Here is a 26,077-nt window from a genome sequence, read left to right as displayed (position 1 = left end):
AGCTACGTGAGGGTCGGATGGTTGCATTGAGGCTAACGCTAGCAGAGGCCTGTTGTCAACAGGAAGCCCTGGTTTAAAGGTGACGTCATAATCGTATCCTTTTTTTTCACGGTTTACGTGTGGACATTAGCTGAGGTAAGCTAACCATTTCGCTCCGTCTATAAACACATATTAAAAGCTTAAACAATGCTTTTATATAAAAGTCGCTCCGAGTCGCTCGGCACCAAACGCCATAGTGAACTAGTCGCTCGTAAAGTCGCCCGGCGCTAACTGAGTTAAAGGTCTCAATGGTTGAGCATCACTGCTAGAGCCTTAAAGGTCTTCTCTTATGGGGGTCCCTGGCATGTCAATAAGAGTCAATAAGGGGGTCCTTGTTCTTTAAGCATTAGAAGGCCCCTATGAAAGCAGCTTGTAGATCTGCTGTTTTTGAAAAATCAAGATTTGTTTGAAAATCTTTGAATGTGTATTTTTAAAAGTGAACATTTGTAACTCAAATATTTGCTTCTGGTTTGTCCCTGGAACAACATATGTTGAGATGGCACATGAGCGGCACCGTGATCTTAGCTACTATTTGTTTAATAGTTGAAGCATAAAATAAAAAGCAGGTTGTTTTCTAAGGACCAGGGGATGCAGCTGGGTCATCCAGGGGATGTCTCTATAAAAGCATAAAGGTGTTTTTAGATATTTTAGTATTTCAGCATGCTAGCGTGATATTGCATCATCTGATGCATCATATGATGCAAAATGCATCATATGACCAGTTGTAGCATACTGAAATACTAAAATATCTAAAAACACAGATTGAACACAAAACATAACTCAGGATTGTGTTGATCGTGTCCCACACAACAATAAAATAAGATCTGGTTGTCCCAGAGGTGAAATGGTCCTTTAACACAAACTCTGCCATCAAAATACCCCTTTGTACCCCTTCTCTGCCATGCCCGTAGAACCCGTAAATGTAATAAAAATTAATTAAAAAACATTTTTTTATCGAAGTGCAACTAAAATAGGCCGGAACTAATGCTCCGTGATCGGTTTCTACACGGACACATTATTGAGCGGACAACTTTAACATTGGAGTCCCTGAACCGGAAGCGGAAGTCCGTCCTCTATTTTGGCCCGTTAACTTTCTGTCTGAACTCCGCGGCTTACAGATGGAGAACTTATTGATCAATTGAAAAAGTTTCAACGGATTTGAGAAGCTGATGGAATACGCGAACACACGATGCATAGCAGTGTCCGATCACGCACGATGGGAACTGGACGAGCGCCCACGTTAACAGGTAGGAGAAGCCGGCAGTGAAAGACATAGAGAAATTAACGGGCTTTACGGCCGTAAACTACGAATGAGTTAAGGACCAGGGGATGCAGCTGGGTCTATAAGTAGAGGTATTCTCCTTTAAGGACCAGGCAGTAGAAGGTCTCTATAAAAGCAGGTTGTCCTTTAACAACTTGGGAGCCAAACTCGTTCAGGGACGAGTTATGGCCACTAGGTGTCCCCCTGCCAATCTCGTTGAGAGACGAGACAACAAAGAGTTAACTGTACAGGCTGTGGCTGCCCTCTGAATGACCTAAGTCCATTACGTCACCCCCCAGCTGCAGGCAGGAAGACAGGGGAAGAAAATGCGAGGCAGTTTATTGCTTTACATTCTACTTTGAAACATAAGAAGGGCTTTATCTTTGAATGAGGTGAAAAAAGCGACAGGGAAGGAGAGATCTGATTGTTTTCACAGCGACACTTTACCGCGATGGTCGGCCCCGTTTTGGATTATAGTTTCGCGAGCTTTTGTAAACAAAGGGATTATCTTCCTCAATCGTCAATGGACACCCACATGCACACGCACAAAGCTTCCGAGGCACTTCAAAATAAAGCGTAAGTGAATGGTGGCACCAGTAACAGCTAGAAATGTTAGAAACCTTGGCTTCCGTTGTGTTAAGGACCAGGGGATGTAGCAGGGTCTATAAATAGAGGTCCTTCTCTCTTCCACTCCCCTGCCTCTGATGAGGCTTGCTTCTTCTGGCTCCACAATAATACTTATTTGTTACACACAGCTTCTTAAAACATCCTCCTGTATCAGTCAGTGATCTCGTACTGTGCTGTACTGTGCTGTGCTGTGCTGTGCTGTGCTGTACTGTACTGTGCTGTGCTGTGCTGTGCTGTACTGTACTGTACTGTGCTGTGCTGTGCTGTGCTGTGCTGTGCTGTGCTGTACAGTGCTGTGCTGTGCTGTGCTGTGCTGTACTGTACAGTGCTGTGCTGTGCTGTGCTGTGCTGTGCTGTACTGTACAGTGCTGTGCTGTGCTGTGCTGTGCTGTACTGTACTGTACTGTACAGTGCTGTGCTGTGCTGTGCTGTACTGTACAGTGCTGTGCTGTGCTGTGCTGTACTGTACTGTACAGTGCTGTGCTGTGCTGTGCTGTGCTGTGCTGTGCTGTGCTGTACTGTATGGTTGGCAGTGATTCTTTCCAAGCTTCTCTTCCACATTAAATACATTAGGAAGTGTTTAATATCAGATTCATGTGTTTGTCCACCTCACAAATACGACTGAATTTACATTAAAGATTCCTTCCACAACGGGAGCGTTTTTGTGTCATGCCATTCATGTGCACGATGAGTACTTCCACCCAGAACTCCAATATAACGAGGCGATTAAGTGACGTAATTATCTTTTCGAAACGAGGTAAACTTCTTGGCGCGAACAAAAGAAGGCAAACGGCAAAAGACAAAGTACAAAACATCAATCTTTATGATTGAAGCAGCACCAAATTGAAGTATTCTGAAATATTTTCGGATCGTTTGTATCGTTTGTATCTCCTCTAACTATAAATAGGATCGTTTGTATCCTCTAACTATACATAAGATCGTTTGTATCCCCTCTAACTATACATAAGATCGTTTGTATCCCCTCTAACTATACATAAGATCGTTTGTATCCCCTCTAACTATACATAAGATCGTTTGTATCCCCTCTAACTATACATAAGATCGTTTGTATCCCCTCTAACTATACATAAGATCGTTTGTATCCCCTCTAACTATACATAAGATCGTTTGTATCCCCTCTAACTATACATAAGATCGTTTGTATCCCCTCTAACTATAAATAGGATCGTTTGTATCCCCTCTAACTATACATAAGATCGTTTGTATCCCCTCTAACTATACATAAGATCGTTTGTATCCCCTCTAACTATAAATAGGATCGTTTGTATCCCCTCTAACTATACATAAGATCGTTTGTATCCCCTCTAACTGAATCCCCCTAACCCTAACCCTAACCCTCTAACTATACATAAGTTCCTCATTTTCTAGTAGTCTGAATATATTTCTATTTTTTTATCGATCCCCAGTTCGATCACGGACACGCACACGCTTTATCTGCATTCTGAAAGAAATACGAAAATAAGAAAAAGGTGACTAAGGTGGCCATCAGTGTTGTTTTCGTCGACTAAAACTATGACGAAAAATGTTTGTCGACTGCGTTTTTTTCACTGACGAAAACTAAATAAAAACGAAATAAAAACTAAATAAAAACTAAGCTGTGATGACTAAAACTAAGACTAAATATATTGACAATTGCGTCAACAAAATACAAACTAGACTAAAATGTTGGGGAGGGACTAGTGGAGAAGAGTGTCATATTATTTTTGGTTGCTCTCAGGTGTTGCATGCTGAAATAGCAGATCTAAAAGCTCACAACGCGTCGTGCCGTGTCATTACGATGCCATCAAGGCCTGCAAAAATGCATTTTAGTTGACTAAATCAACTGTAGATTTAGTCGCCTAAAACCTTTTATTATATTTAGTCGACAGAAATTTGACTAAAACTAAAACTTTTCAGGTGACTAAAATATGACTAAAACTACATTACATTTTATTCAAAAGACTATGACTAAAACTAAATCAAAATTTGCTGTCAAAAACAACACTGGTGGCCATTGCAATCCATCTGCTACTATATTATATATCGGCTACAGGAAACTCAGCTGTTTCAGCGAGACACGGACGCAGAGAAATAGAAGATTCTGTGAACTTACCATGTGCTCTCCGCTCAGGTCCTGGACCACCTTGATCTGGTCGAAGTCGAAGGGACCCTTGAAGCTGTGGGCCGCCTTGAACTTGGCGGGACGGGTGTAGGGCATGCCCTCATCGTCACTGGACGAGGGGTCGTCCTGGTCGGTGTGGAACACTGGTCATCGGGGAACAAACACAAAACCAAACAACATTAAGAACCAGGACAATCTTTAGATCTTTATTAGTTTGGATTGAAGGATTCAACGCAAAGCCTGAAGGCTTAACCCATTTAGGCCTAGGATTATTGAATGCTTTAACTGTTGAAAAAATAGCAGATATACAAGCTCACAGCGCTGCACCGAGTGCCCCGCTGCGAGCTTGTAGATCTGCTATTTTTTTGAAAAAGTCGTGAAAATGTGTGCAAATCTATGAATATAATGTATTTTTAAAGCGAACGTCTGCAACTCAACTTTTGCTTCTGGGGGGGTCCCTGGAACTAGATATTTTGAGATGGGGGTCTGTGGCCAAATACATATCATTTTGGGGGTCCTTCACATGAAAAGGTTTGAGAACCACTGACATAGTATAGTCTCTCAAGAACAGACTAACTGAGCTCCAGTTAAGTGAAAAGGATTTTCTTTGATGATGGCTGGCCAGATTGCTGACATAGAAACATATTTTTTTTTTCCCAAAGAAATCTTAGAAGGATTCAAAAGACACTTTAGAATCGGGTCAAAATTCAAATGTTCACGATTTTTCAAAAATAGCAGATCTACAAGCTCGCAGCGCGGCACTCGGTGCCGCGCTGCGAGCTTGTAGATCTGCTATTTTTCATTAGTTAAAGCATAAAATAATGATACACAATACTGTGTACCCGTTCTGAATTAAACTTACTCAACCCAAAGCTCAAGCTCCTCTTGATTTTCCCATCTGAGTCAGAAAAAAAACAGACAATCAATTGCTCAAATGTTTCTGCTAAGAAATGAAAAGTAAATAAATGATACATTCAAGGAGTGGGGTTTTCATTGGCACTTTACAAAAGGACCGCCTGCTCCACTGTCCACCGTATCTCCATAGGTATAATCCTCACTGATGCTCATTAGATGATTTATGTCTACTCACTAAGGTGCCCTCCACACTAGGCGCGGTCACCGCCTCTTAGCAATTAATTTTCAATGAGAGGCGGGCGGCTTTTTCGGCCGCGCAGCGAAGTTTTGGGGCGGCGAGGCGAGCAGGCGAGGCGATGCACCGCGAGCGTGCACGTTTGTGCATGCGTACGCGGGCGGTGAGAGATGGATTGTGTTCATCTTTGTGAAATACCGCGCAGCATTTACTCACTGAGCGAGTGTGTTTGTGTCTCACCGCGGTGCGGCCACCACTGATCCTAGCAGCAGCCCCGACGGCAACCATGCCTAGTGTGGAGGGCACCTAAGGGTGCAACGACTAATCAATGAATCGCAATTGAATCAATTATTAATTTAGTTGCCAACTAATTTGGTAATCGTAATCGAATCTGCAACTAATCGCTGTGTAGGAATATAGGGTCAAGAACAAAAAATATGACTTGTTTATTTTTAAAAGACCTACTTGAAAAGAATACTGTTACCCTTTAGCCTGACAAATCTGTAGCTCTTCTTTAATCAGTATGCAGTCAGAAAAAGGTTTTTATTTAGTTTGTCTTTTTTAGCAACCTAATCGACAGCTGAGCAAAATGTAATAAATTATGTATTTTTGAATGAATTATTATTATTTTTTATGTCTTTGTTAGTTTGAACATGTCTAAAAGGTAATAGTTATAAAGTGCCATAATCTGATTAATCGTCTAGATAATCAACCGATTCATCGATTATGAAAATAATCGTTACTTGCAGCCCTACGACTCACTCGTCTCATTGGTGGGCAGTGGAACAGTTCAGAAACCTGCCTACCAATGACATCATCGACCTGGAGTGGCCAAATACACTGAACATATAATCGTGGGGGTTCTTGACATGAAAAGGTTTGAGCACCACTGATTCATTGAAATATGAGATTTTCTGGAAACTGTCCAGACAATATTAATGGGTTAATATAGCATCAAAGGGTTGCCCCGCTGATCAATATTAAATCTTTAAGAAGTAGTTTGTCAGGTACATGGGTATCTTGGAGGTGTAGTGTATCTTGTACACCAGGCCCATTGCAAGATGCTGTACTCTGTCATCTACTTTTAGCCACCCCACGCTTTCGTGGTGATGATCGGTAAGGTGGGTCTGAGGAGGAAGACCAAGCACAACCCTAATTAGTTTGTTCTGGGCTGTTTCAACACACTGAAGACCATAGCTGGTGCAATAATCCAGCCCCTCTTTGACTACGGAGTCCACGTATGGTATCGTGACGCCCCACAAGCCCTGAAAACTAAACTCCAAACAGCCCAAAATAAACTAATTAGGGTCCTGCTTAACCTTCCCTATCAGACTCACCTCACCGCTACTCACCAGTTAAGAGTGGGGTGGCTCAGAGTAGATGACAGAGTACAGCAACTTGCAATGGGCCTGGTGTACAAGATACACTACACCACTAAGATACCCAAGTACCTGACAAAATACTATAAACATTAAGGATGTCCATAATTACAACACCAGAGGCAGCGCCACAGATCACTTTCAACCCAGAGTCAAAACCAACAAAGGGTCAAACTCTTTTTTCTGCTATACCACCAAAATGTGGAAAGCCTTACCGAAGGCCATAAAGGAGTGTGGATCACTAGCATCCTTTAAAATTGCCCTGAAAAACCACTTACAGGCAGCAGCCGTTCGCAACTGGTAAAAAAACTAACCTAGCCCAACCCTACCCTCCCCTGCCCCTTCTTTGTATATACTTACTTACTGTTTAGACTCTTTTTTTTTTTGTTCTCTCAATTTTCTTTTCTTTACATATCTACTGCATAGTACTGTGTTCTATTCGTCTGTCATTCAATGTTATATGAGATACCTAAATGGTTTCCTGTGGAAATAAGCTTAGTCTTGTCATGGATCTCCTTTTAGTAGACCTTGTACCAGTGAACTGTACCGTCATGAAACTGTACCTTTTCCTATGCAAACTTCTAATAAAGTCTTTAATCAATCAATCAATCAAAGCTTTAACTTTAAGGCAGCTGGGGCATCGCGATACCAAACAAGGACTCCGTAATCAATGAGGGGCCCAATAAAAAAAATGTGATTGTGTTGTCATTTAGAGATGGTTCTCCATTATGGTGGAAGAGCTGGTGGAAGGAGGTTACTGATGATGTCACTGGTAGATTACTGAACTGTCCATACAACAAGACACAGAGCTGAGTAGAGAGACATGGTAGCATCTTATAGTGAACATTAGTGAAGACCTTTTATATGAAAAGGAGGTTGGACATGGGTGAGGAGGTCCTAGGAAGACGAGCTGAAATGGTATTGTTTGAGTGTGTGTGTGTGTGTGTGTGTGTGTGTGTGTGTGTGTGTGTGTGTGTGCGCGTGCGTGCGTGCGTGCGTGCGTGCGTGCGTGCGTGCGTGTGTGCACGTGCCACATCTCAGCCAATCACAGCCAAGGGGGAGGGGTTCAACCGCATGGAGGTCAGACACATCTTCTACCCCAGCTCTGGTCCATAGCGTTAGGATTACTCCTTAAGATTGTTTTGATTTCAGTGGGTGGGAGCATGTGTAAAGTGCCTAAATATGTCATTTTAGACACAATAAGCCCATTCCCAAGATGCACCACAATCTTTCATGGGAAGATGTGACTTCTGGGGTTAAAACAAAGAAATCGAAGGCTTATTGTGTCTAAAAAGACATATTTAGTCCCCATGCGTACGCATGCCCCCACGCTTTAGCACGCTAAACATGCTAAAACAATAGAACGAAGCAAATGCAAACATTTTAACCCTCACTTCTTCTTTTCTCTCATTACAATCTATAATATGAACCCTTGTTGTAAAAAAAAAAAGTTGTCCTCTAAGGAGAACTCCTTCTAAGGCTATGGACCAGAGCTGCTTTTACCCCAGCTATGAGCACTCATCCTGGGCATGGTTGAGACCCACGCAGGGACCTCCTGGAGGTCACCTCGCTCCAAAGAAAATAAAAATAAAAAAACAACTAAATCAAGCAGTGTTGCTGAATCACACTTCTGTACTGCGTTGCCTCAAATGTAATCAGAACTTTAAAAGAGCATCTGCCATGTTCGTTCACATTCGACATGCTGGTGCTTCACATAATGCAGGGATTAAAGCAAAAAAGAAAAAGAATACAACAATCCCATACAGTAACTGAGAATCCTTGCAAGTCCTTAAGTCCTCAATCTGTGATTTGAGAAACTGCATGAAAGGAGCACAATGTGTAGCTACTGTACATGTATGATGTTTTGGTATTAAACCATTTAGGGCTTAGAATTATTGACTGCTTTAACAAGTGAAAAATAGCAGATATACAAGCTCACAGCGCGGCACCGAGTGCCACGCTGCGAGCTTGTAGATCTGCTATTTTTTGAAAAAGTCGTGAAAATGTGTGCAAATCTTTGAATATATGTATTTTCAAAGCCAATGTTTGAAACTCAAATTTTGCTTCTGGGTGGTCCCTGGAACTAGATATTTTCAGATGCGGGTCCGTGGCCAAATAAATATCATTGTGGGGGTTCTTCACATGAAAAGGTTTGAGCACCACTGACATAGTAGTCTCTCAAGAACAGACTAAACTGAGCTCCAGTTGAAGTGAAAAGGACCTTTTCTTTGACGATGGCTGGCCAGATTGCTGACATAGAAACATAGGTTTTTTTCCCAAAATCTTAGAAGGATTCAAAAGACACTTATAGAATCGGGTCAAAATTCAAATTTTCACGATTTTTCAAAAATAGCAGATCTTCAAGCTAAAGGTGTTTGTTATCCTGCTGTTTGGTACCGACAGCCCAGCAGTCTCAACCACAGATTGAGGCGTCGACATTTTGACAATCGTATGTACTGTAATATCAGAGAGACCGTTAGGGTTTTACTGAAGATGCTTCAAGACATGTTGCTACTGTGACCAAGTCAAACACTCAAACGTTACACTGTTATTAGTGTAGCAGCCACATGGCAGCTGCACAGCAAACACTGTTATTAAAGTTACAAGCCCATACAGACAGACATGCTGCTGGCCTCTGTGGCGGTGGTTCTCCAGGGGTCCTTGAGGGGGTTCCAGGGGGTCCCCAACGCTCCCCAGCAGAATGACTTAATACAGCCTCATGATGGCTTTATAATTGACTATGGATAGTACAAATGTTGAAACTTTTAGGAAATGGTTTAAGCGCAAATCATCTCTTTTTGGCACAACATATTTTCAGATGGAGGTCTGGTCCCCCTCGGGGGCCAAATATGTTAATCTGGGGGTACTGGAGGACCACCGCTTCAATTTACTGGACCACGTTGAGAAGAATGCAGACTTTTAACCCACGAGCATTATATTATACTAAGGGTTGAAATCGGTTAGTACCTGCTGATGTAAGCGCACAATCGCACATGCTATTTTGTTTTTTTGTTTTTGATAGGAAGTAATAAGATTGGACTTTTGATATAAAGGCATATATTACTCCAATATGACTGTGGATATGCTCCAAAAAGGGTGAAAAAACTATAGTTATAATTTTCTTTTCATTTCAGCTGGTCTTTAAAGGGCAAGTTCACCTCTGGGACAACTAGATCTTATTTTATTGTTGTTTGGGACAAGATCAACACAATCCTGAGTTATTGTTTGTGTTCAATCTGTGTTTTGAGATATTTTAGTAGTTCAGCATGAATGATGATGCATTTTGCATCATATGAGTCACCATGCTGCATCTGCAACTTCTAAAATATCTCAAAACACAGATTGAACACAAAAAAAGAACTCAGGATTGTGTTGATCTTGTCCCAAACAACAATAAAAAAAGATCTGTTGTCCCAGAGGCGAACTTGCCCTTTAAGCAGCAGCTCTGAAGAAAGCAGCTCAACTCAACAAAAAAAAACAAAAAATGAAAATAAACTGTAGAAAATAAACAGATTGACCTTTATTGATCCAGAGGTACATTCAGTTGTCAGAGCAGCATCACAGTAAAGGAGGATGACACAAAGACAAAGGTAGTAAATATACAAGAAGTATAAAGAAGCAGGGTAGAAAGATATATAAATAAATAGATTATTAAATATATGCTGATAAAGGAGATAAATGAAGGAGATCCGACCTGGCCCTCTGCGTCTGGGCTGGTCAGGGGTTCGAGGTAAAGAGGCTGGCAGCGGATAGAAAGGAGAACGTACAGTAGGTACAGTAGGTACGCTGGACATTCTATCACCCATAAACACAGTAGGTACAGTAGGTACGCTGGACATTCTATCACCCATACACACAGCATGATATCGTCTGCGTAGGGTGGAAACCTCATACTGTATGTCCAAAACTAGGGCTGTCACGATTATGACATTTTACATGACGATTATTTGTCACTCAAATAATTACGATTAACAATGTTATTGTGTGTTTGTCGTTTGAAGTTTGACATGGCAATCATGACACATAACCTAAATATACAAAGAAATTACTGAGATATTTGACAATTTTATACTTAACTCTTTGAGTGCCCCCTTTTTCACCACTAGAGGGCCCCAATGACCAGAGAATTCTACTTAGACAGTGCTGGTATATGCACAAGCCCTGCAGCCATGACATGCCTGAACACTTTCCTTTGTGCATGTACAGGAAGAGGATGAAGTTAGCTTGAAGTTAGCTATTGGCTACCAAGCATTTTAGAAGATCTATTTTCTGCAATTTAGCCTCGATTAAACCTTGCACACCTCATGCATGGGAAAAAAACAGAGAAGAATGAGCTCTAAAAAATCCAATGCAATCCTGGATTGCATTGGAGTGGATTTGTGCAGTTTGTTCACAGCTTTCAAACAAAAAAATCCGATTGGAAATCCGTTCAGGCATTCTTGAGATAATAGCCATTATGTTTTACATGTTATGTAAACAAAAATGGCTGCCCTGTATGTTAGATGGGGTTGTATGGGGGTGGAACATGCAAAATCGCGATTGAAATCATGTTCACCAGATTTGATGGGGTCCAAAAAAAAATTAAAAAAAAAATTTTTTCAATTTTTTTTTTTTTTTTTTTTTTTTTTAAAGCCGAACTAGTTCGGGATCGGCACTCTGCGATACGCTAATAAAGCCGAACTAGTTCGGGATTGGCACTCAATGAGTTAAAAAAGAACATTGATAGTGGAAAAAGCTGATCTACAAGCTCACAACGTGTTGCATCGCAACGCGTTGTGAACTTTTTGAAAGTGTTTGTGACTATATTAACATTTCTCAACATGGAAACGATTATGACCATTATGCAAAATAATTGCGATTACCTAAAATAATTGTGATTAGACGATTACGTAATAATTGTGACAGCCCTATCCAAAACTGTTGCTTTTCAGGAAATGTGAAAAAACAAACAAAAGAAAAACTAAAAACAATAGTCTCGTGTGGCCAGACTGTTTCCTCCCACAATTGTCAAACACAAGTGGTGACATGCAGACTGTAAGAGGTTTCTGCCCGACAGCGACGATACAGCAAAAATAGTCTTCTATTTGTTGTTGACTTACAGACAGACCTGGCTGTCTCTACAGATCAGTCTTTAGGTCTTTGAAGTCTATTTTATGTATAAACAACACTTTCCACAGAACAACAGGAGCTGTTCCTATCAAAGTGTCCTCACCTTCATCGCGGACGCTCTTCACCTTGTTGACGGCCTTCTCTCCGTACTCCTCCGCCAGGTGTTTGGCCCTCTTCACCGACTTCCCCAGGAACTTCTTAAACTGTGTCCTGTTGAGTCAAACATAAGACCACTGTTGAAAAGGAACTTCTTAAACTGTGTCCTGTTGGGTCAAACATAAGACCACTATTGAAAATGTGTGCAAATCTTTGAATATATGTATTTTCAAAGCGAAAGTTTGTAACTAAAATTTTGCTTCTGGGTGGTCCCTGGAACTAGATATTTTGAGATGGGGGTCCGTGGCCAAATACATATCATTTTGGGGGTCCTTCACATGAAAAGGTTTGAGAACCACTGACATAGTAGTCTCTCAAGAACAGACTAACTGAGCTCCAGTTGAAGTGAAAAGGACCTTTTCTTTGACGATGGCTGGCCAGATTGCTGACATAGACACATAGGTTTTTCAAAAAATCTTAGAATGATTCAAAAGACACTTATAGAATCGTGTAAAAAATCTAATTTTCACGATTTTTCAAAAATAGCAGATCTACAAGCTCGTATATCTGCTATTTTTCAATAGTTAAAGCATAAAATAATGATACACTATAATGTGTACACGTTCTAACTGCGTCCTGTTGGGTCAAACATAAGACCGCTATTGAAAAGGAACTTCTTAAACTGAGTCCTGTGGGTCAAGACAAACGTAAGGCTGCTATTGACATCCAGTCGCCTGATGTCAGCACAATAGTTATGGTGCAGTATACAGAACAATTAACCCCGCAAGGCCTGGCGTTGCTTTTTGGCAAAAAATAATAATCATTTTTTAGAAAATGTTATAATTTGTTTTCCTGTTCTTTTGTCACATTAACATCACCATTAAATCCTATTGTTTAGTATTACAATGCCATTGGCCACGATATTTGCATATAAATACCCCCCACCCACAGAGACTGACATTCACACCTCCCAGAGAAGTTGAAATTCCAGCGTCTGGACGAACAACATCTCACTTTTAACTGAAGCTATTCCTCACTAAAACATAAGTAAAATGCCTGATTTTTTTTATTTCGTGATCATTAGAATGTCTAGAACATTATGTTATTATTGTGAAAAACATCCCCAAAATGCAAATTAGAGCATGATTTATGATTTATGGCTATAAAATCTTACAAAAACATATATTTTTTTTTTTGGCCAGTAGAAATTAATTCGGGTCTTGCAGGGTTCTGTAGAACAGGGGTTTTCAAAGTGGGTGACGGGGGGGGCACCCTGGGGTGCCGTGACGGCAGTCCAGGGGTGCCGCAAGATAATTTGATAATATTTGGAATTTATGGACACTTAAAGAAATATTTAGTATCATTTTAAACTTGAAGTACAAAGTTATTTTCAGTCAGTTCTAACCAAACAGCTCTACTGGACAGCAGAATGCAAGGCTTACGTTTTCTGCTTGAGTTTCCCTCCGTCCGTGTCCGTCAGAGGAGCCGCCGCCTTGTCATCGTCATCTGACTGAGCTGCGTCGTTCCTGAGAGGAGGAGAACACAACATGACATTTATAAACACATACATGTCCATTCTAACAGTTAGTTTAACATTTATAAACACATACACGTCATACATGTCCATTCTAACAGTTAGTTTAACATTTATAAACACATACACGTCCATTCCAACAGTTATTCTGACTGGCTTGTCTTCTGTTTTCCCATTCAAACTGTGCTAAACAGCTGTGTGTTCTGATAGGAATCATTGTGATGACTGTGATGTCTCTCCAGCTCTTTAATAAACTGGAACACATACCAGTAAGATCATTTATCTAACAAGCAGAGAAAGGATCTTTTTGCACTGTTTGTGAACCAGGGTGGCAACACAACTGGAGACTCTGGTTCAATCTGCCACTCAGTATGGCAGGTCACCTGACCAGATCTAGTCTAGTAAATCTAGGGAAAAAATACACTCAGGTTGGACAACATTTTATTATTTAGTTTTTCAACTGATTCTTTTAGGAAATTAGGTCTACTAGCCAGGATAAAAAAAATCTACCATGATCTGCTCACTGCAAATACCCACAGTGGCCAAATCAAGTTGGGCTCCCATCGACTTTCTATACAGGAGGAAAATACCCAGAAAAAAATCTGCTTTAAGTAGGATGTGAGGGGTCTAACTAGGGGTTTGTCATGATGCTGAATCCATTGCAAGCATTTGTTTTGCACAAAAAAAAAACATTCCTTGGGCTAAAAATGGCCCCAGAAAATGATGGTTTAGTGATGAAAAGTGATGAGTCATCAAAAAAAACAGCTTTTGTTGGCGTTTTCTGGGTATGGTAGATAGAAGGTAGAACCTACGTGATGTACTCCTTGGTCCTCCTCATGATGTGCAGGGTTAGGGTTAGGTGTGTGTATGGTAGGTATGGTAGAAGGTATGGTAGAAGGTATGGTAGATAGAAGGTAGAACATAGTGGTGGTAGAACGTACGTGATGTATTCCTTGGTCCTCCTCATGATGTGCAGGGTTAGGGTTAGGTGTGTGTATGATAGAAGGTATGGTAGGTATGGTAGGTATGGTAGAAGGTATGGTAGAAGGTATGGTAGGTATGGTAGGTATGGTAGGTATGGTAGAAGGTATGGTAGAAGGTATGGTAGGTATGGTAGAAGCTATGGTAGAAGGTATAACGTACGTGATGTATTCCTTGATCCTCCTCATGATGTGAAGGGTTAGGGTTAGGTGAGTGTATGGTAGGTATGGTAGAAGGTATGGTAGGTGGTATGGTAGGTAGAAGGTAGAACGTACGTGATGTACTCCTTGGTTCTCCTCATGATGTGCAGGGTTAGGGTTAGGTGTGTGTATGGTAGGTATGGTAGAAGGTATGGTAGGTGGTATGGTAGAAGGTATGGTAGAAGGTATGGTAGATAGAAGGTAGAACATAGTGGTGGTAGAACATAGTGGTGGTAGAACCTACGTGATGTACTCCTTGGTCCTCCTCATGATGTGCAGGGTTAGGGTTAGGTGTGTGTATGGTAGGTATGGTAGGTGGTATGGTAGAAGGTATGGTAGAAGGTATGGTAGAAGGTATGGTAGATAGAAGGTAGAACATAGTGGTGGTAGAACATAGTGGTGGTAGAACCTACGTGATGTACTCCTTGGTCCTCCTCATGATGTGCAGGGTTAGGGTTAGGTGTGTGTATGGTGGGTATGGTAGAAGGTATGGTAGAAGGTATGGTAGAAGGTATGGTAGATAGAAGGTAGAACATAGTGGTGGTAGAACATAGTGGTGGTATAACCTACGTGATGTACTCCTTGGTCCTCCTCATGATGTGCAGGGTTAGGGTTAGGTGTGTGTATGGTAGGTATGGTAGGTGGTATGGTAGAAGGTATGGTAGATACTATAGAAGGTAGAACGTACGTGATGTACTCCTTGGTCCTCCTCATGATGTGCAGGGTCAAAGGGTTGATCCCAGACGGCAGCTTCTCCTCAGCCTGGATCAGAGGGATCTCCTCTCCTGTGTCCAGGTTCTTGATCATCACACTGGCCAGGATCTCCTGTAGAGTTAATAATAATAATGTTCATCACACTGGCCAGGATCTCCTGTAGAGTTAATAATAATAATGATCATCACACTGGCCAGGATCTCCTGGAGAGGACCATACATTAAACACTGTTTATTCACCCTGCTAGGATCTCCTGTAGAGGACCATACATTAACACTGTTTATTCACCCTGCTAGGATCTCCTGTAGAGGACCATACATTAACACTGTTTATTCACCCTGCTCCTGTAGAGAACCACACATTAAACACTGTTTATTCACCCTGCTCCTGTAGAGGACCACACATTAAACACTGTTTATTCACCCTGCCAGGATCTCCTGTAGAGGACCACACATTAAACACTGTTTATTCACCCTGCTCCTGTAGAGGACCACACATTAAACACTGTTTATTCACCCTGCTCCTGTAGAGGACCACACATTAAACACTGTTTATTCACCCTGCTCCTGTAGAGGACCACACATTAAACACTGTTTATTCACCCTGCTAGGATCTCCTGGAGAGGACCACATGTCACCATTATGACATTTTACATGACGACTAATCGTCACTCAAATAATTGTGATTAACAATTTAATTGTGTTTTTGTCGTTGACAATTACATTTCTGTTTGGCTTGTAGGCTTTGAAGTTGCACATACGACACATAACCTAAATATACAAAGGAATTACTGACATATTTGACAACGTTATACTTAAAAAAGAACATTGATAGTTGCTCTACAAGCTCAATGCATCGCGGCGCATTGTGAGCTTGTAGGTCTGCTATTTCCACTATTTTTTGAAAATGTTAGAAAATATATGAAGATTTTTCAGGCAGGCAGCACAGCAGTTAAGTTACAGATCACTAACTTCTGAGTTAGTAAAACCTTTGATGGAAGGCTTAACAGGGATTATGCAGATTGTACCTGAGTCAGTCTACCTCATCACCCAGTTCTTTAAAGCTGATTCTAACACCAAAACGAGGCGGATTAAAGAAGAATGGTCGACTGCAGTGTCTTAAAACCTTTATTTTGGAGTGTCGCTTCCTTCCACCTCTGCAGATGTATTCCTCATGAAATTGATTGTGATTTACAGTTTACAGTTAGAGCTTATCATTCATATATATATATATATATATATATATATATATTTTTTTTTTTTTCCCAGTAATTCTGTGTATTTTCAACACAACTTCATAATCACGAGTGCATCGTGAGATAATAGGAAGAGTGTGTGTATGTGTGTGTGTGTGTGTGTGTGTGTGTGTGTGTGTGTGTGTGTGTGTGTGTGTGTGTGTGTGTGTGTGTGTGTGTGTGTGTGCGTGTGTGTGCGTGCGTGTGCGTGTGAATGAACGTGAGTCAATGTTTCTGGCTTTATTTGATGTCTAAAGAAGGGCTGTTGAAGTATACAGATTTGAGGAACTGTGGTCACAAGGCCTATGTGAATAAGAAGTGCTTCCTCTATCACAGTGATACTTGGAGCCAAAGAACACAACGAGTTTCCTCTTTGCCTGACCAGTGCTTTATGAAGCACAGAGCATTTACTGGTCAATATCCATACAGAGTTAAACATAATAAAAAAGGAACTGGTGTGTACATTCAACCCACAAGGACCAACCTGACTCAGATGGTGGCGTATTCTATTGAGTTCCTCATACTTCCATCTGGGACCAATCAGAGATCGGCGCTACACCGCACAGGGCCCACTTCCAACCAATCAGCAGCAGCTACGGGCGAGAGCGAGGCCGCCGATAAAAAACAGCCAATCTACAAGCTCACAAGTAACGCGTCACATCGCGACGCGTTGTGAGCTTGTAGATCTGCGTCCCATCCCTACTCAGTACGCCACCACCTGGCAGAGTCAGGACAGTACAGTGGCTGGTGGATCCCATTGGGATGGTGTTATCTTCCTATGTCAGGGTTCCTGCACCATTTTGAAAGTAAAACGTCTTAACACATTCCAAGCCACGGGGAGCCCCTTAATATTAAAACCGTACTATATCGGACTTCTGAGGGGGGGGGGTCTCAGCCGCTTGTCTTTTCCCGTACTGTGTCATTAAAACCGAAATAAATGATTTTCATCCGAAAATCGGCGATCGTCTAACCTTCCCTAGTCACCACTCGTGCATCGATAGCTCATGGCTGGTCTGACATGAAGCAGAAGTGACGTCAGGTCCACTCCTTCTCCAAGGCACCTTCCACCCATCCGTTTGCTGTCTGTACACGAGTGCTTCTACAGCAGCCGTGCTGGGGGCTATGCTAGCGATACTTTTCAGTTCTACTCTTGAGTCACACGTGGATTATTTGAGGGGACATTTACGTGAACGGATCGCGCACGCGAAACGCACGGGGACATGATGCGTCAGCCGAATCTCCCACTCTAAGCCAATGCAGATTGAGAATTTCACTGGGAACTGGGGTGAGTAAAACAACGGGGGATCGCGGTATGATAATGGGGGATGAAGACCACGTGATATAGCGCTGGATGTCTGGTAAAATGAATGCGGTTCAGATCATAATATAATAATAGAAATTTCACGGCTAATCTACCAACAACCATTCTATTTCGGGCTGGCAAAGAGTTAATATAACGAAAAAAAGAAGAAAAGTCCACTCTACAACACAACGCCTTGTGTTCTCTCAGTCTGTGCAGCCTGTCTGACTGAGCGCTGCCGTTATCAAATCACTGTGCAGTTGACGTCAGGCAAGAGTAAAGGAGCGCTTGATTTGTAAAAAAAAAAAAAAAAATCTCCATCTACACCATCTACCCGCACCACCACTGGCACCACAGTACTGACAAAACGGGCGGAGCCAAGAATAACAAACAGCCTCCTCTTCCCACTGACTGCTGTTAGCGGTCTGTCGTTATCTAATATTAATAAGATCAAATAAACTAATCAAATGAATACGCACAAAAGTTTATGGCTTTCATTTACCAATGAGACTTAAAAACATCATCTTCAAATGTAATACCTACTGTCAGATTTGGTCGAATTCAAGACTTTTTAAGACCTTAAATTCCCCATGTTTTATTTAACTAATTTCTAGCCGATCCCGAGTATACTCGTGAAAAATACTCAAGTATTTAGAGTGCCGATCCCGAGTATACTCGCGTAAAATACTGTATATAGAGAGCCAGTTCTCCTACCCTATAGTCCGTTGGAAGGTCCTGGCACGATCGGCCTCGCCGATTCATCATCATCACGGATCCACGTGCACAAAATAGTAATCCCATAACATGGAGGCCGACGGGAAATCTCATCTTTAATGTCCATTTTCTCCAAACAACACTTTTAAAGCCAAGGATGGCATTAGATTCTCGCTACAATAACATAATAACAAAGGCAACGACCGGCCATTTTAGACACGGCATGGGGTGACGACTGCTTCGGTTGAATGACATCATGACGTCAACCCGGAAGTGTTTACGCAATGGACTTCTGGCCTTCAAAATAAGATACTGGCCGCGTATGGAGCCCTGCGAGAGGCACGCTGGACATTTAACCCGTTCATGTCTGGAGCACTAAATGGGTTAAGACAATTTAAGACTTTTTAAGGATCCGCGGGAACCCTGTATGTTAACAATCCTTTCTGAACAGGGCTGTGTGTGAAAGCTCCTCACCTCATCAGTCAGCTCTCTACCAGAGTTGGAGCGAGGTCGCTGAGATCCAGGCGTGTCTGCTCCACCGTCCGACGACGCCTGGTCGTCTCCCTCGCTCTCCTGGAGGGACACATACGTGAATCTAGGGAGCTATAGTATAGTAACAGTGTGATTCAGGGGTGCCGTGCATAAAAAAAGCCTACCCCCAACTACAGATCCATCTAAAAAAAATTGAATAATGCGTAAAAAAGATTTGCAGATGCCCTAGCACCCCAAATCATAACTGACATCGGAAACTTCCCACTGGACTTTGACTTCAGAAGGTTGACATTTCTCTATTATAAATCCTTCTTTTGAGTGGTCTTGTGTAATATTGTAATATTTTGAAATATGGACGTTTGATATTCATGAGCTGTATGACATAAAAAAAATCTAAATTTTAACAAAAAAAAGTTTGGAATAATTCACTGCATGTGCAATGTATCTTGAATATATGAAAGTTCCAAGAAAATGTACTTTTACACAATATTCTAATTGTTTTACATGGATCTGTATAGTCAGGCATAACTAGCAGGTAGGTCTATGGTAGACTGACCTGTGCAGTGACCACCTTGTCCCCGCTGGTGGCGCTAGCGAGGTCCAGCGAGTGCTGCAGCTCCTTGGTGAGGCTCCGCACCGTGCTGGTGGGGGACAGCAGGCCCGACGGCTCCAGGCCCTCTACTCCGCCGTCTGGTCGGAGGCAGAAGTACAACATCATGTTATCGTTGAAATGCAGGGGAGCGAAAGGTCACACCGAAAAGAAAAAGAAACTGGACAAGAAGCAGTGATTCTCTATTCAGGTTACAGGGACCAAATCAGCGTCAGCTGCGGGTCGGGATCTGACGCGATCGAGAAGCGCCTGTTACAGTTTGCAATTTTTATAGATTAATTAACCCTGCAAGGACCAGCGTTGCTTTTTGGCAACATTTTTTAAATCATTTTTTAAAAAATGTTATAATTAGTTTTCCTGTTCTTTTTTCACATTAACGTCACCATTAAATCCTATTGTTTAGTATTACAATGCCATTGGCCACGATATTTGCATATAAATACCCCCCACAGAGACTGACATTCACACCTCCCAGAGAAGTTGAAATTCCAGCGTCTGGACGAACAACATCTAATTTTTTAACTGAAGCTATTCCTCACTAAAACATGAGTAAATGTGCATATGTTAATATTGTGAAAAATATCCCCAAAATGCTAATTAGAGCATGATTTATGATTTATGGATATAAAACCTTACAAAAACATTATAATTTTTTTATTAGGACTGCTACAACACCATCTGATTTTTTTTTAATTTTCTTTGGCCAGTAGAAATTAATTCAGGTTGTGCAGGGTTAAATGAAAATAAATGCTCTGGTTTCTCGTGCGGAGCAGCCTTGGACCAACAGCTTTTTCCCCCAGGATTCTCGGGTTGGGGCAGAAAATGAGTTTTAATAAGAAACAGAAAATACATTTTCAGACCGGGATACCAATGTTATCCATTTGGGAGAGAGAGCTCACACTCAGGAGGAAAGACTCTAGAGCAGAGGTCAGCAATAGGCGGCCCGTGGGCCAAAACTTGCCTCTCGGAAATCTTTTTTTTTTTTTTTTTAAAGATTTGTTTTTGGGCTTTTTATGCCTTTATTTGATAGGATAGTAGACTGACAGGAAATGGGGAGTGAGAGATGGTGAATGACATGTGGCAAAGGTCGTCCGGATCGGGAATCGAACCGGTGACGCCAGCAGGCATCATAGCCTAGTATGTGGTATGCACCTTGACCACCAGGCCAACGGGCGCCCCACGGAAATCATTTCTGGCCCCTCCGATTATTTTGAGAATTAGACTGACAGTCCCACATAATACGCTATCATAGCTATAATGTCCAAATGGAGAACGTATAACGCTTATTCAAGGTATTCATGCTGAGACAGAGTGAATAAAACCGAGCACTGCAGAGGCAGCAAACACTAGTGACACAGAGTGCTGCTGCTGCTGCTGCTGCTGTGAGCTTTTACCCGAGGTCAAAGTGCTTCAGTCTCTGGCTTTTGCGCCTGTCTTGGGTGTAAACCAGGGGCATAGTTCCACCGATTTAAAATGAGCCCAATACGGAACTAAAACTTCCTATGATTGGCCGCTAGTTGCGCTGTTTTCCCCCTGGCCGGTTGCAAAAAGAATTGTTCTCCATTGGATCCCATTCATTTTCCCCTTTCGTGTTCTAACCTTAACTTATTTGCTGCCAAGCAATTTTATTTTTATTTATTTTTTTGACCCCAAAAAATGTAGTAGGCATGATAGCAATCGCGAAATCGCATGTTTAACCCCCATAGCAACCCCATCTTTCAAGCATGGCAGCCATCTTTGTTTACATTTAAGGAAAACATAATGGCTGTTATCTCATGAATGCCTGAACGGATTTCCATTCGGATTTTTTTGTTTGAAAGCTGTGAGCAATGTGGACACACGTGGTGCATGATCTAGGCATGGGTGTGCATGATCCGTGCACTATGAATTACATGGAAGTCTATGGAGACTTATGGCAGGTGGGAGTACGAAGGTATTGTTAAATGGCAGCAGATGAGTTAATTAACATTTTCATGAATACTTTATGGTTCCTATCGCTTGTTAAAAATGGCCTTTCAATCACGATGATATGCGTTTTGTGAAAATAAGGTTCCAGTTATGTTAAAATTTACGATAAAGTTGCGGGGGGTGTGGCCAACTAAACTGATACCAGCCGGCTGTGTTCTTCTTCGTGTGCTGTATTTCGGGAGGCTCCGACCACATTCTCCCATGCATCCCTGTGGTTGCATGTGACCGTTGGCAGCCAATAGCATCCTCTGGTTGCATTTCAATCTATGATGGCAACACCCATGCCAAGGACCCATATTGTGTCATTTGCGCTGCATAGAAACCAATGGCTTCGCTTTGTCCATATCTTTTATACAGTCTATGGTGTAAACTAACTTTGAAGGTGCCATATCCATGCTTCATCTTGTGGTGCTGTCTAAAATGATACTCCATGCAAGCAGCCAAACATGTCATGGCAAAGCTGGTGTGTTTCTAAAAGGGCTTTGCATTGATGAGCCCAGGTAGGATAAACACATTGATGAGCCCAGGTAGGATAAACACATTGATGAGCCCAGGTAGGATAAACACATTGATGAGCCCAGGTAGGATAAACACATTGATGAGCCCAGGTAGGATAAACACATTGATGAGCCCAGGTAGGATAAACACATTGATGAGCCCAGGTAGGATAAACACATTGATGAGCCCAGGTAGGATAAACACATTGATGAGCCCAGGTAGGATAAACACATTGATGAGCCCAGGTAGGATAAACACATTGATGAGCCCAGGTAGGATAAACACATTTGTTTTCTTTGTCTGGGACTCCTGGGCCACGGTAGCCTGTGATTGGCTGCTACTGGGCCGGTATTCAGATGATAGACAAGCCAGTGGGCCAACCGTGTGACGTCTCTCTGCTCTGTGGGGCCGGTGCTACTGAAGGATTGGCCCTCTGCACTTAGTGGCCGCCCAGCCCAGAAATGACTGTAATTATGGTACAATTTTTTTTCTTCTTATTTTCCACAGATGCCTATGTCTTGTAAGGCAGTCTGTCTTGGAGTTCCAGTAACATTGTTTACCTATGAATTTCTTAATTTAGCTTTTCATTATTATAATGCCTTTTGTTCGAGGCCAAATCTAGTTGCCTACCCCTGCATCTCGAGGATAGTGCGTGCGTGCGTGCGTGGACGTACCGTCCAGTCCGCTCAGTCTCAGAGAGTCATGTGACTTCTTGGAGGGCAGGGTGCGCCAGGAGGGGAGGGGGGGCCGTGGGGGGGGGACCCCCCCGGGAGGGGGCGGGCGCGTGGGCGGAGTCTTCTTGGTGCTGGCCACGATGTCCGGCTCCACAGTGAAGTGGCGGGGGGGCTTGGTGGGACCCCCAGAGGAGTCTGGGTCACCACAGGACGGGTCTGACAGGAGGGGGACCTGGAAGGGGAGGGGCAAGGGTTAACCCAATACGAACGGGTACACAGGCCCGGATCTACCATATGGGCACTTTGGGCACGTGCCCAGGGGCCCCTGGGCATCAAGGGCCCTAAAAAAAAAGAAGAAAAAAAAAGATCTTTTTTTTTTTAATCAGAATGAAATAAATGATGTCCACCACCCTTGACACAAATGCTGTGAGAATGCTGCTGAAAAGTGCTGATTGTGTGTAAAGTACAGTGTACAATATTTCATGAAAGTCAAGTCAACTGATTAAAACTACGCCGGGCCGCGCTGAGCCAACTGCTGCTGCAGATGTTATATTGGACCTACAGGCCTACATGCCTACAAAACATTTTGCGCGCACACGGGGGCCCCTTGGCGCTTCAGTGCCCAGGGGCCCTCTGAGGTGTTAATCCAGCCCTGCGGGTACACACTATTGTGTATCATTATTTTATGCTTTAGCTATTAAAAAACAGCAGATCTACAAGCTCAGCAATCTGGCCAGCCATCGTCAAAGAAAAGGTCCTTTTCACTTAAGCTCAGTTAGTCTGTTCTTGAGAGACTACTTTGTCAGTGGTGCTCAAACTTCTTCATGTGAAGGACCCCCAAAATGATATTTATTTGGCCACGGACACCCATCTCAAAATATTTAGTTCCAGGGACCACCCAGAAGCAACATTTGAGTTAAAAACGTTCGCTTTAAAAATACATACTATATTCAAAGATTTGCACACATTTTCACGATTTTTCAAAAAATAGCAGATCTACAAGCTCGCAGCGCGGCACTCGGTGCCGCGCTGTGAGCTTGTATATCTGCTATCTTTCAATAGTTAAAGCATTCAATAATCCCAGGCCTAAATGGGTTAATGGGTAAAAGTCTTACTGTACCATTTCTATTGTAGTTTTTTTACATTGTTGTAACATATTTTTCACCCAGTGCCACTTGCCTAATCGGAAGGGAATATCTTCAGAAATAGTGTCATATCCTGGAATAAATTCCTTACCAAAACATTCCTTCACCAATGTGTTTGTAAAGGTGTCTAGTAACACATCCCACAAAGACTGAAATTCACTTTCCCTAGGATAATCAGTTACAGCTGATGGAAGTTGGGGTCCCATTAAATTAACTATACTATACAGGATGAAACACACCAAAATAAATCTGCTTTAAGTAGCATGTGAGGGGACAAACTAGGGGGTTTTCATGATTCTGAATCCATTGCAAGCATTTGTTTAGCATTTCTTGGCCAAAAAACGGCTCGACAAAACTATGGTCTAGTGACGAGTCATCACTTTTCACAGTTTTGTGGGATCCGCCTTCACCCCAAGGAATGTTTTTCGTGCAAAACAAATGCTTGCAATGGATTCAGAATCATGAAAAACCCCTAGTTTGACCCCTCACGTACTACTTAAAGCATATTTATTTTGGTGTGTTTTATCCTGTATAGTTAATTTACTCCAACTTTCATCAGCTGTAACGGATTCTCCTAGGGAAAGTGAATTTCAGTCTTTGTGAGATGTGTTACTAGACACTAGTGATGTGCGGGTGAGGTTTTTTTCATAACCCGCACGACCCACAGCCCGCACGGAACGTAACCCGCCCGCGCCCGCGCCGCAGAACAATATACAAATCAACGAATCCGCCCGCCCCGCAACCCGCATTTAAAAAAAAGGTGGTATATCATCTCCACAATAGCTCATCTTTATATACGGCTCTTCTAAGTACCCAAAGTCGCTTTACAGAAACATTTACAGTAGCACAATATTGTCATGGGCTAAATAAACAAATGTGTTGTTCAAATTGGGGTTTAGCCTAAAAGACATTAATTCAAAGACGTTCATTCTCTCTAAATCGCCGGGCATCGTCGGGCATCTGGGCATCACCAGATTGGAGAGATGGGAGCGACTCGAGGTAAGCGTGGTTGGGTCATTCAGTCAAAAAATCCGCCTCACTTGCGAAAGTTGTGTTTCAAATCGTATCCGTTGACTGGCTGGTTATATAACTTATAGGGATATTCCACTTTCAAAAACATTTTTGGTCATTGTATGGTCTAATCAGGCTTGTATGAACACCCTGAACAGTTTTTAATTTTCTTCATTCAGTATTTAGATATTTGATGTAAATGTTACCAGCTCCAACACGCCCAGGCCCTCTCCACATACACACCCATTGTAACTTCAAACTCCATTTTAACCATGATAGATTCATTAAAAACACACATTTTTTCTGGTGACTCACAATACCCTCCTAATACGTGAGCAGGCCGTGTTTTTTCAATAACTTTTTTCATTTATTTTCAATAAAATATTATTGTATTTAATGTTTTCCATTTTCCCAAAGAATTATTAAAAACTAGAAAAGAAAATTTCGAAGAAATTTTAAGTGTGCCTGCAGCTCGCTAAGTGTGTGCAACCTTGTATGTGTTAACATTAGCATCTTTGTTAGCATTAGCATTTGTTAGCATTAGCATGTGTTAGCATTAGCAATATGGTTTCTTGTTTTTAAGAAATAGGCTCCTCCCACAAGTTCCGCAAGGCGATTACGTTGTCCCGTCGCTCCCGAGATCGTTTGTGTTTCGTTTTGAGAGGGTCGTTCCCCCTGAAAAACACGTTTTGGCATGAAACGGTTACGTTTTGCGCGTTTGTGGTGCCCCCTATGGGTCGAAGTGGAAATGCTTTTGGGTATATGTTCAGTATAGCGCCCCCCACTTGTGGTTAAAATTTGGTGTTGACTGGATGTTTCGTTTGTGATTTATGGCTACTTCTTACAAAACTGTCTCCTCCCGCTAACTTTGGAACCCTGTTACGGAAGAACGGTATGGACTATCACAATATCGTTTACATATGTTTATCGCATGAGTCCATAGATCGTGTGTATCGATTTTTGTGACATTTGGAGAAAATATGTAGGAAAAGGAGAAAAAAGTGTGTTTTGAAGAAAATTCAAAATGGCGGAAAATCTATCCTGACGCAAATGGGCGTGGCCTATATGAGGAGATGCGTCATGGCCCAAGGAATTCAGGGAAAAAATAATTTTAATGTTCCGACCCACGGTTCAAGAGTTACAGGCCAAAAGGTAAAGTGGACTGTTATAGCGCCACCATGAGGCCAACTGACAAAATTATTTTTTATTTAATCCTTGATATCATTATAAATCTCCTCTCCAAGTTTTGAAACTGTAGCCCCTATGGTTTGCGAGAAAA

The 26,077-nt window shown here is 42.1% G+C and overlaps 1 protein-coding gene across 2 annotated transcripts in view; it reads right to left on the bottom strand.

Moving 5' to 3' along the window:
- The window catches only part of wdr44 (WD repeat domain 44), a 79,183-nt gene that overhangs the window by 17,853 nt on the left and 35,253 nt on the right, over nucleotides 1-26,077 (bottom strand). For both annotated transcript variants that reach the window (XM_080748871.1, XM_080748870.1), the window contains exons 6-12: nucleotides 22,643-22,874; nucleotides 19,449-19,582; nucleotides 18,875-18,973; nucleotides 15,127-15,263; nucleotides 13,166-13,249; nucleotides 11,731-11,837; nucleotides 4,041-4,192 (exon numbers count right to left, since the gene is read on the bottom strand). In XM_080748871.1, the coding sequence (XP_080604997.1) occupies nucleotides 4,041-4,192; nucleotides 11,731-11,837; nucleotides 13,166-13,249; nucleotides 15,127-15,263; nucleotides 18,875-18,973; nucleotides 19,449-19,582; nucleotides 22,643-22,874 (945 nt within the window). The remainder of the gene's footprint in view (nucleotides 1-4,040; nucleotides 4,193-11,730; nucleotides 11,838-13,165; nucleotides 13,250-15,126; nucleotides 15,264-18,874; nucleotides 18,974-19,448; nucleotides 19,583-22,642; nucleotides 22,875-26,077) is intronic.

Source organism: Nannobrachium achirus (genome assembly GCF_963921795.1).
Source record: "Nannobrachium achirus genome assembly, chromosome: 19".
In the NCBI taxonomy this organism is placed as follows: domain Eukaryota; kingdom Metazoa; phylum Chordata; class Actinopteri; order Myctophiformes; family Myctophidae; genus Nannobrachium; species Nannobrachium achirus.
This window is presented reverse-complemented; position numbering and strand designations above follow the sequence as displayed.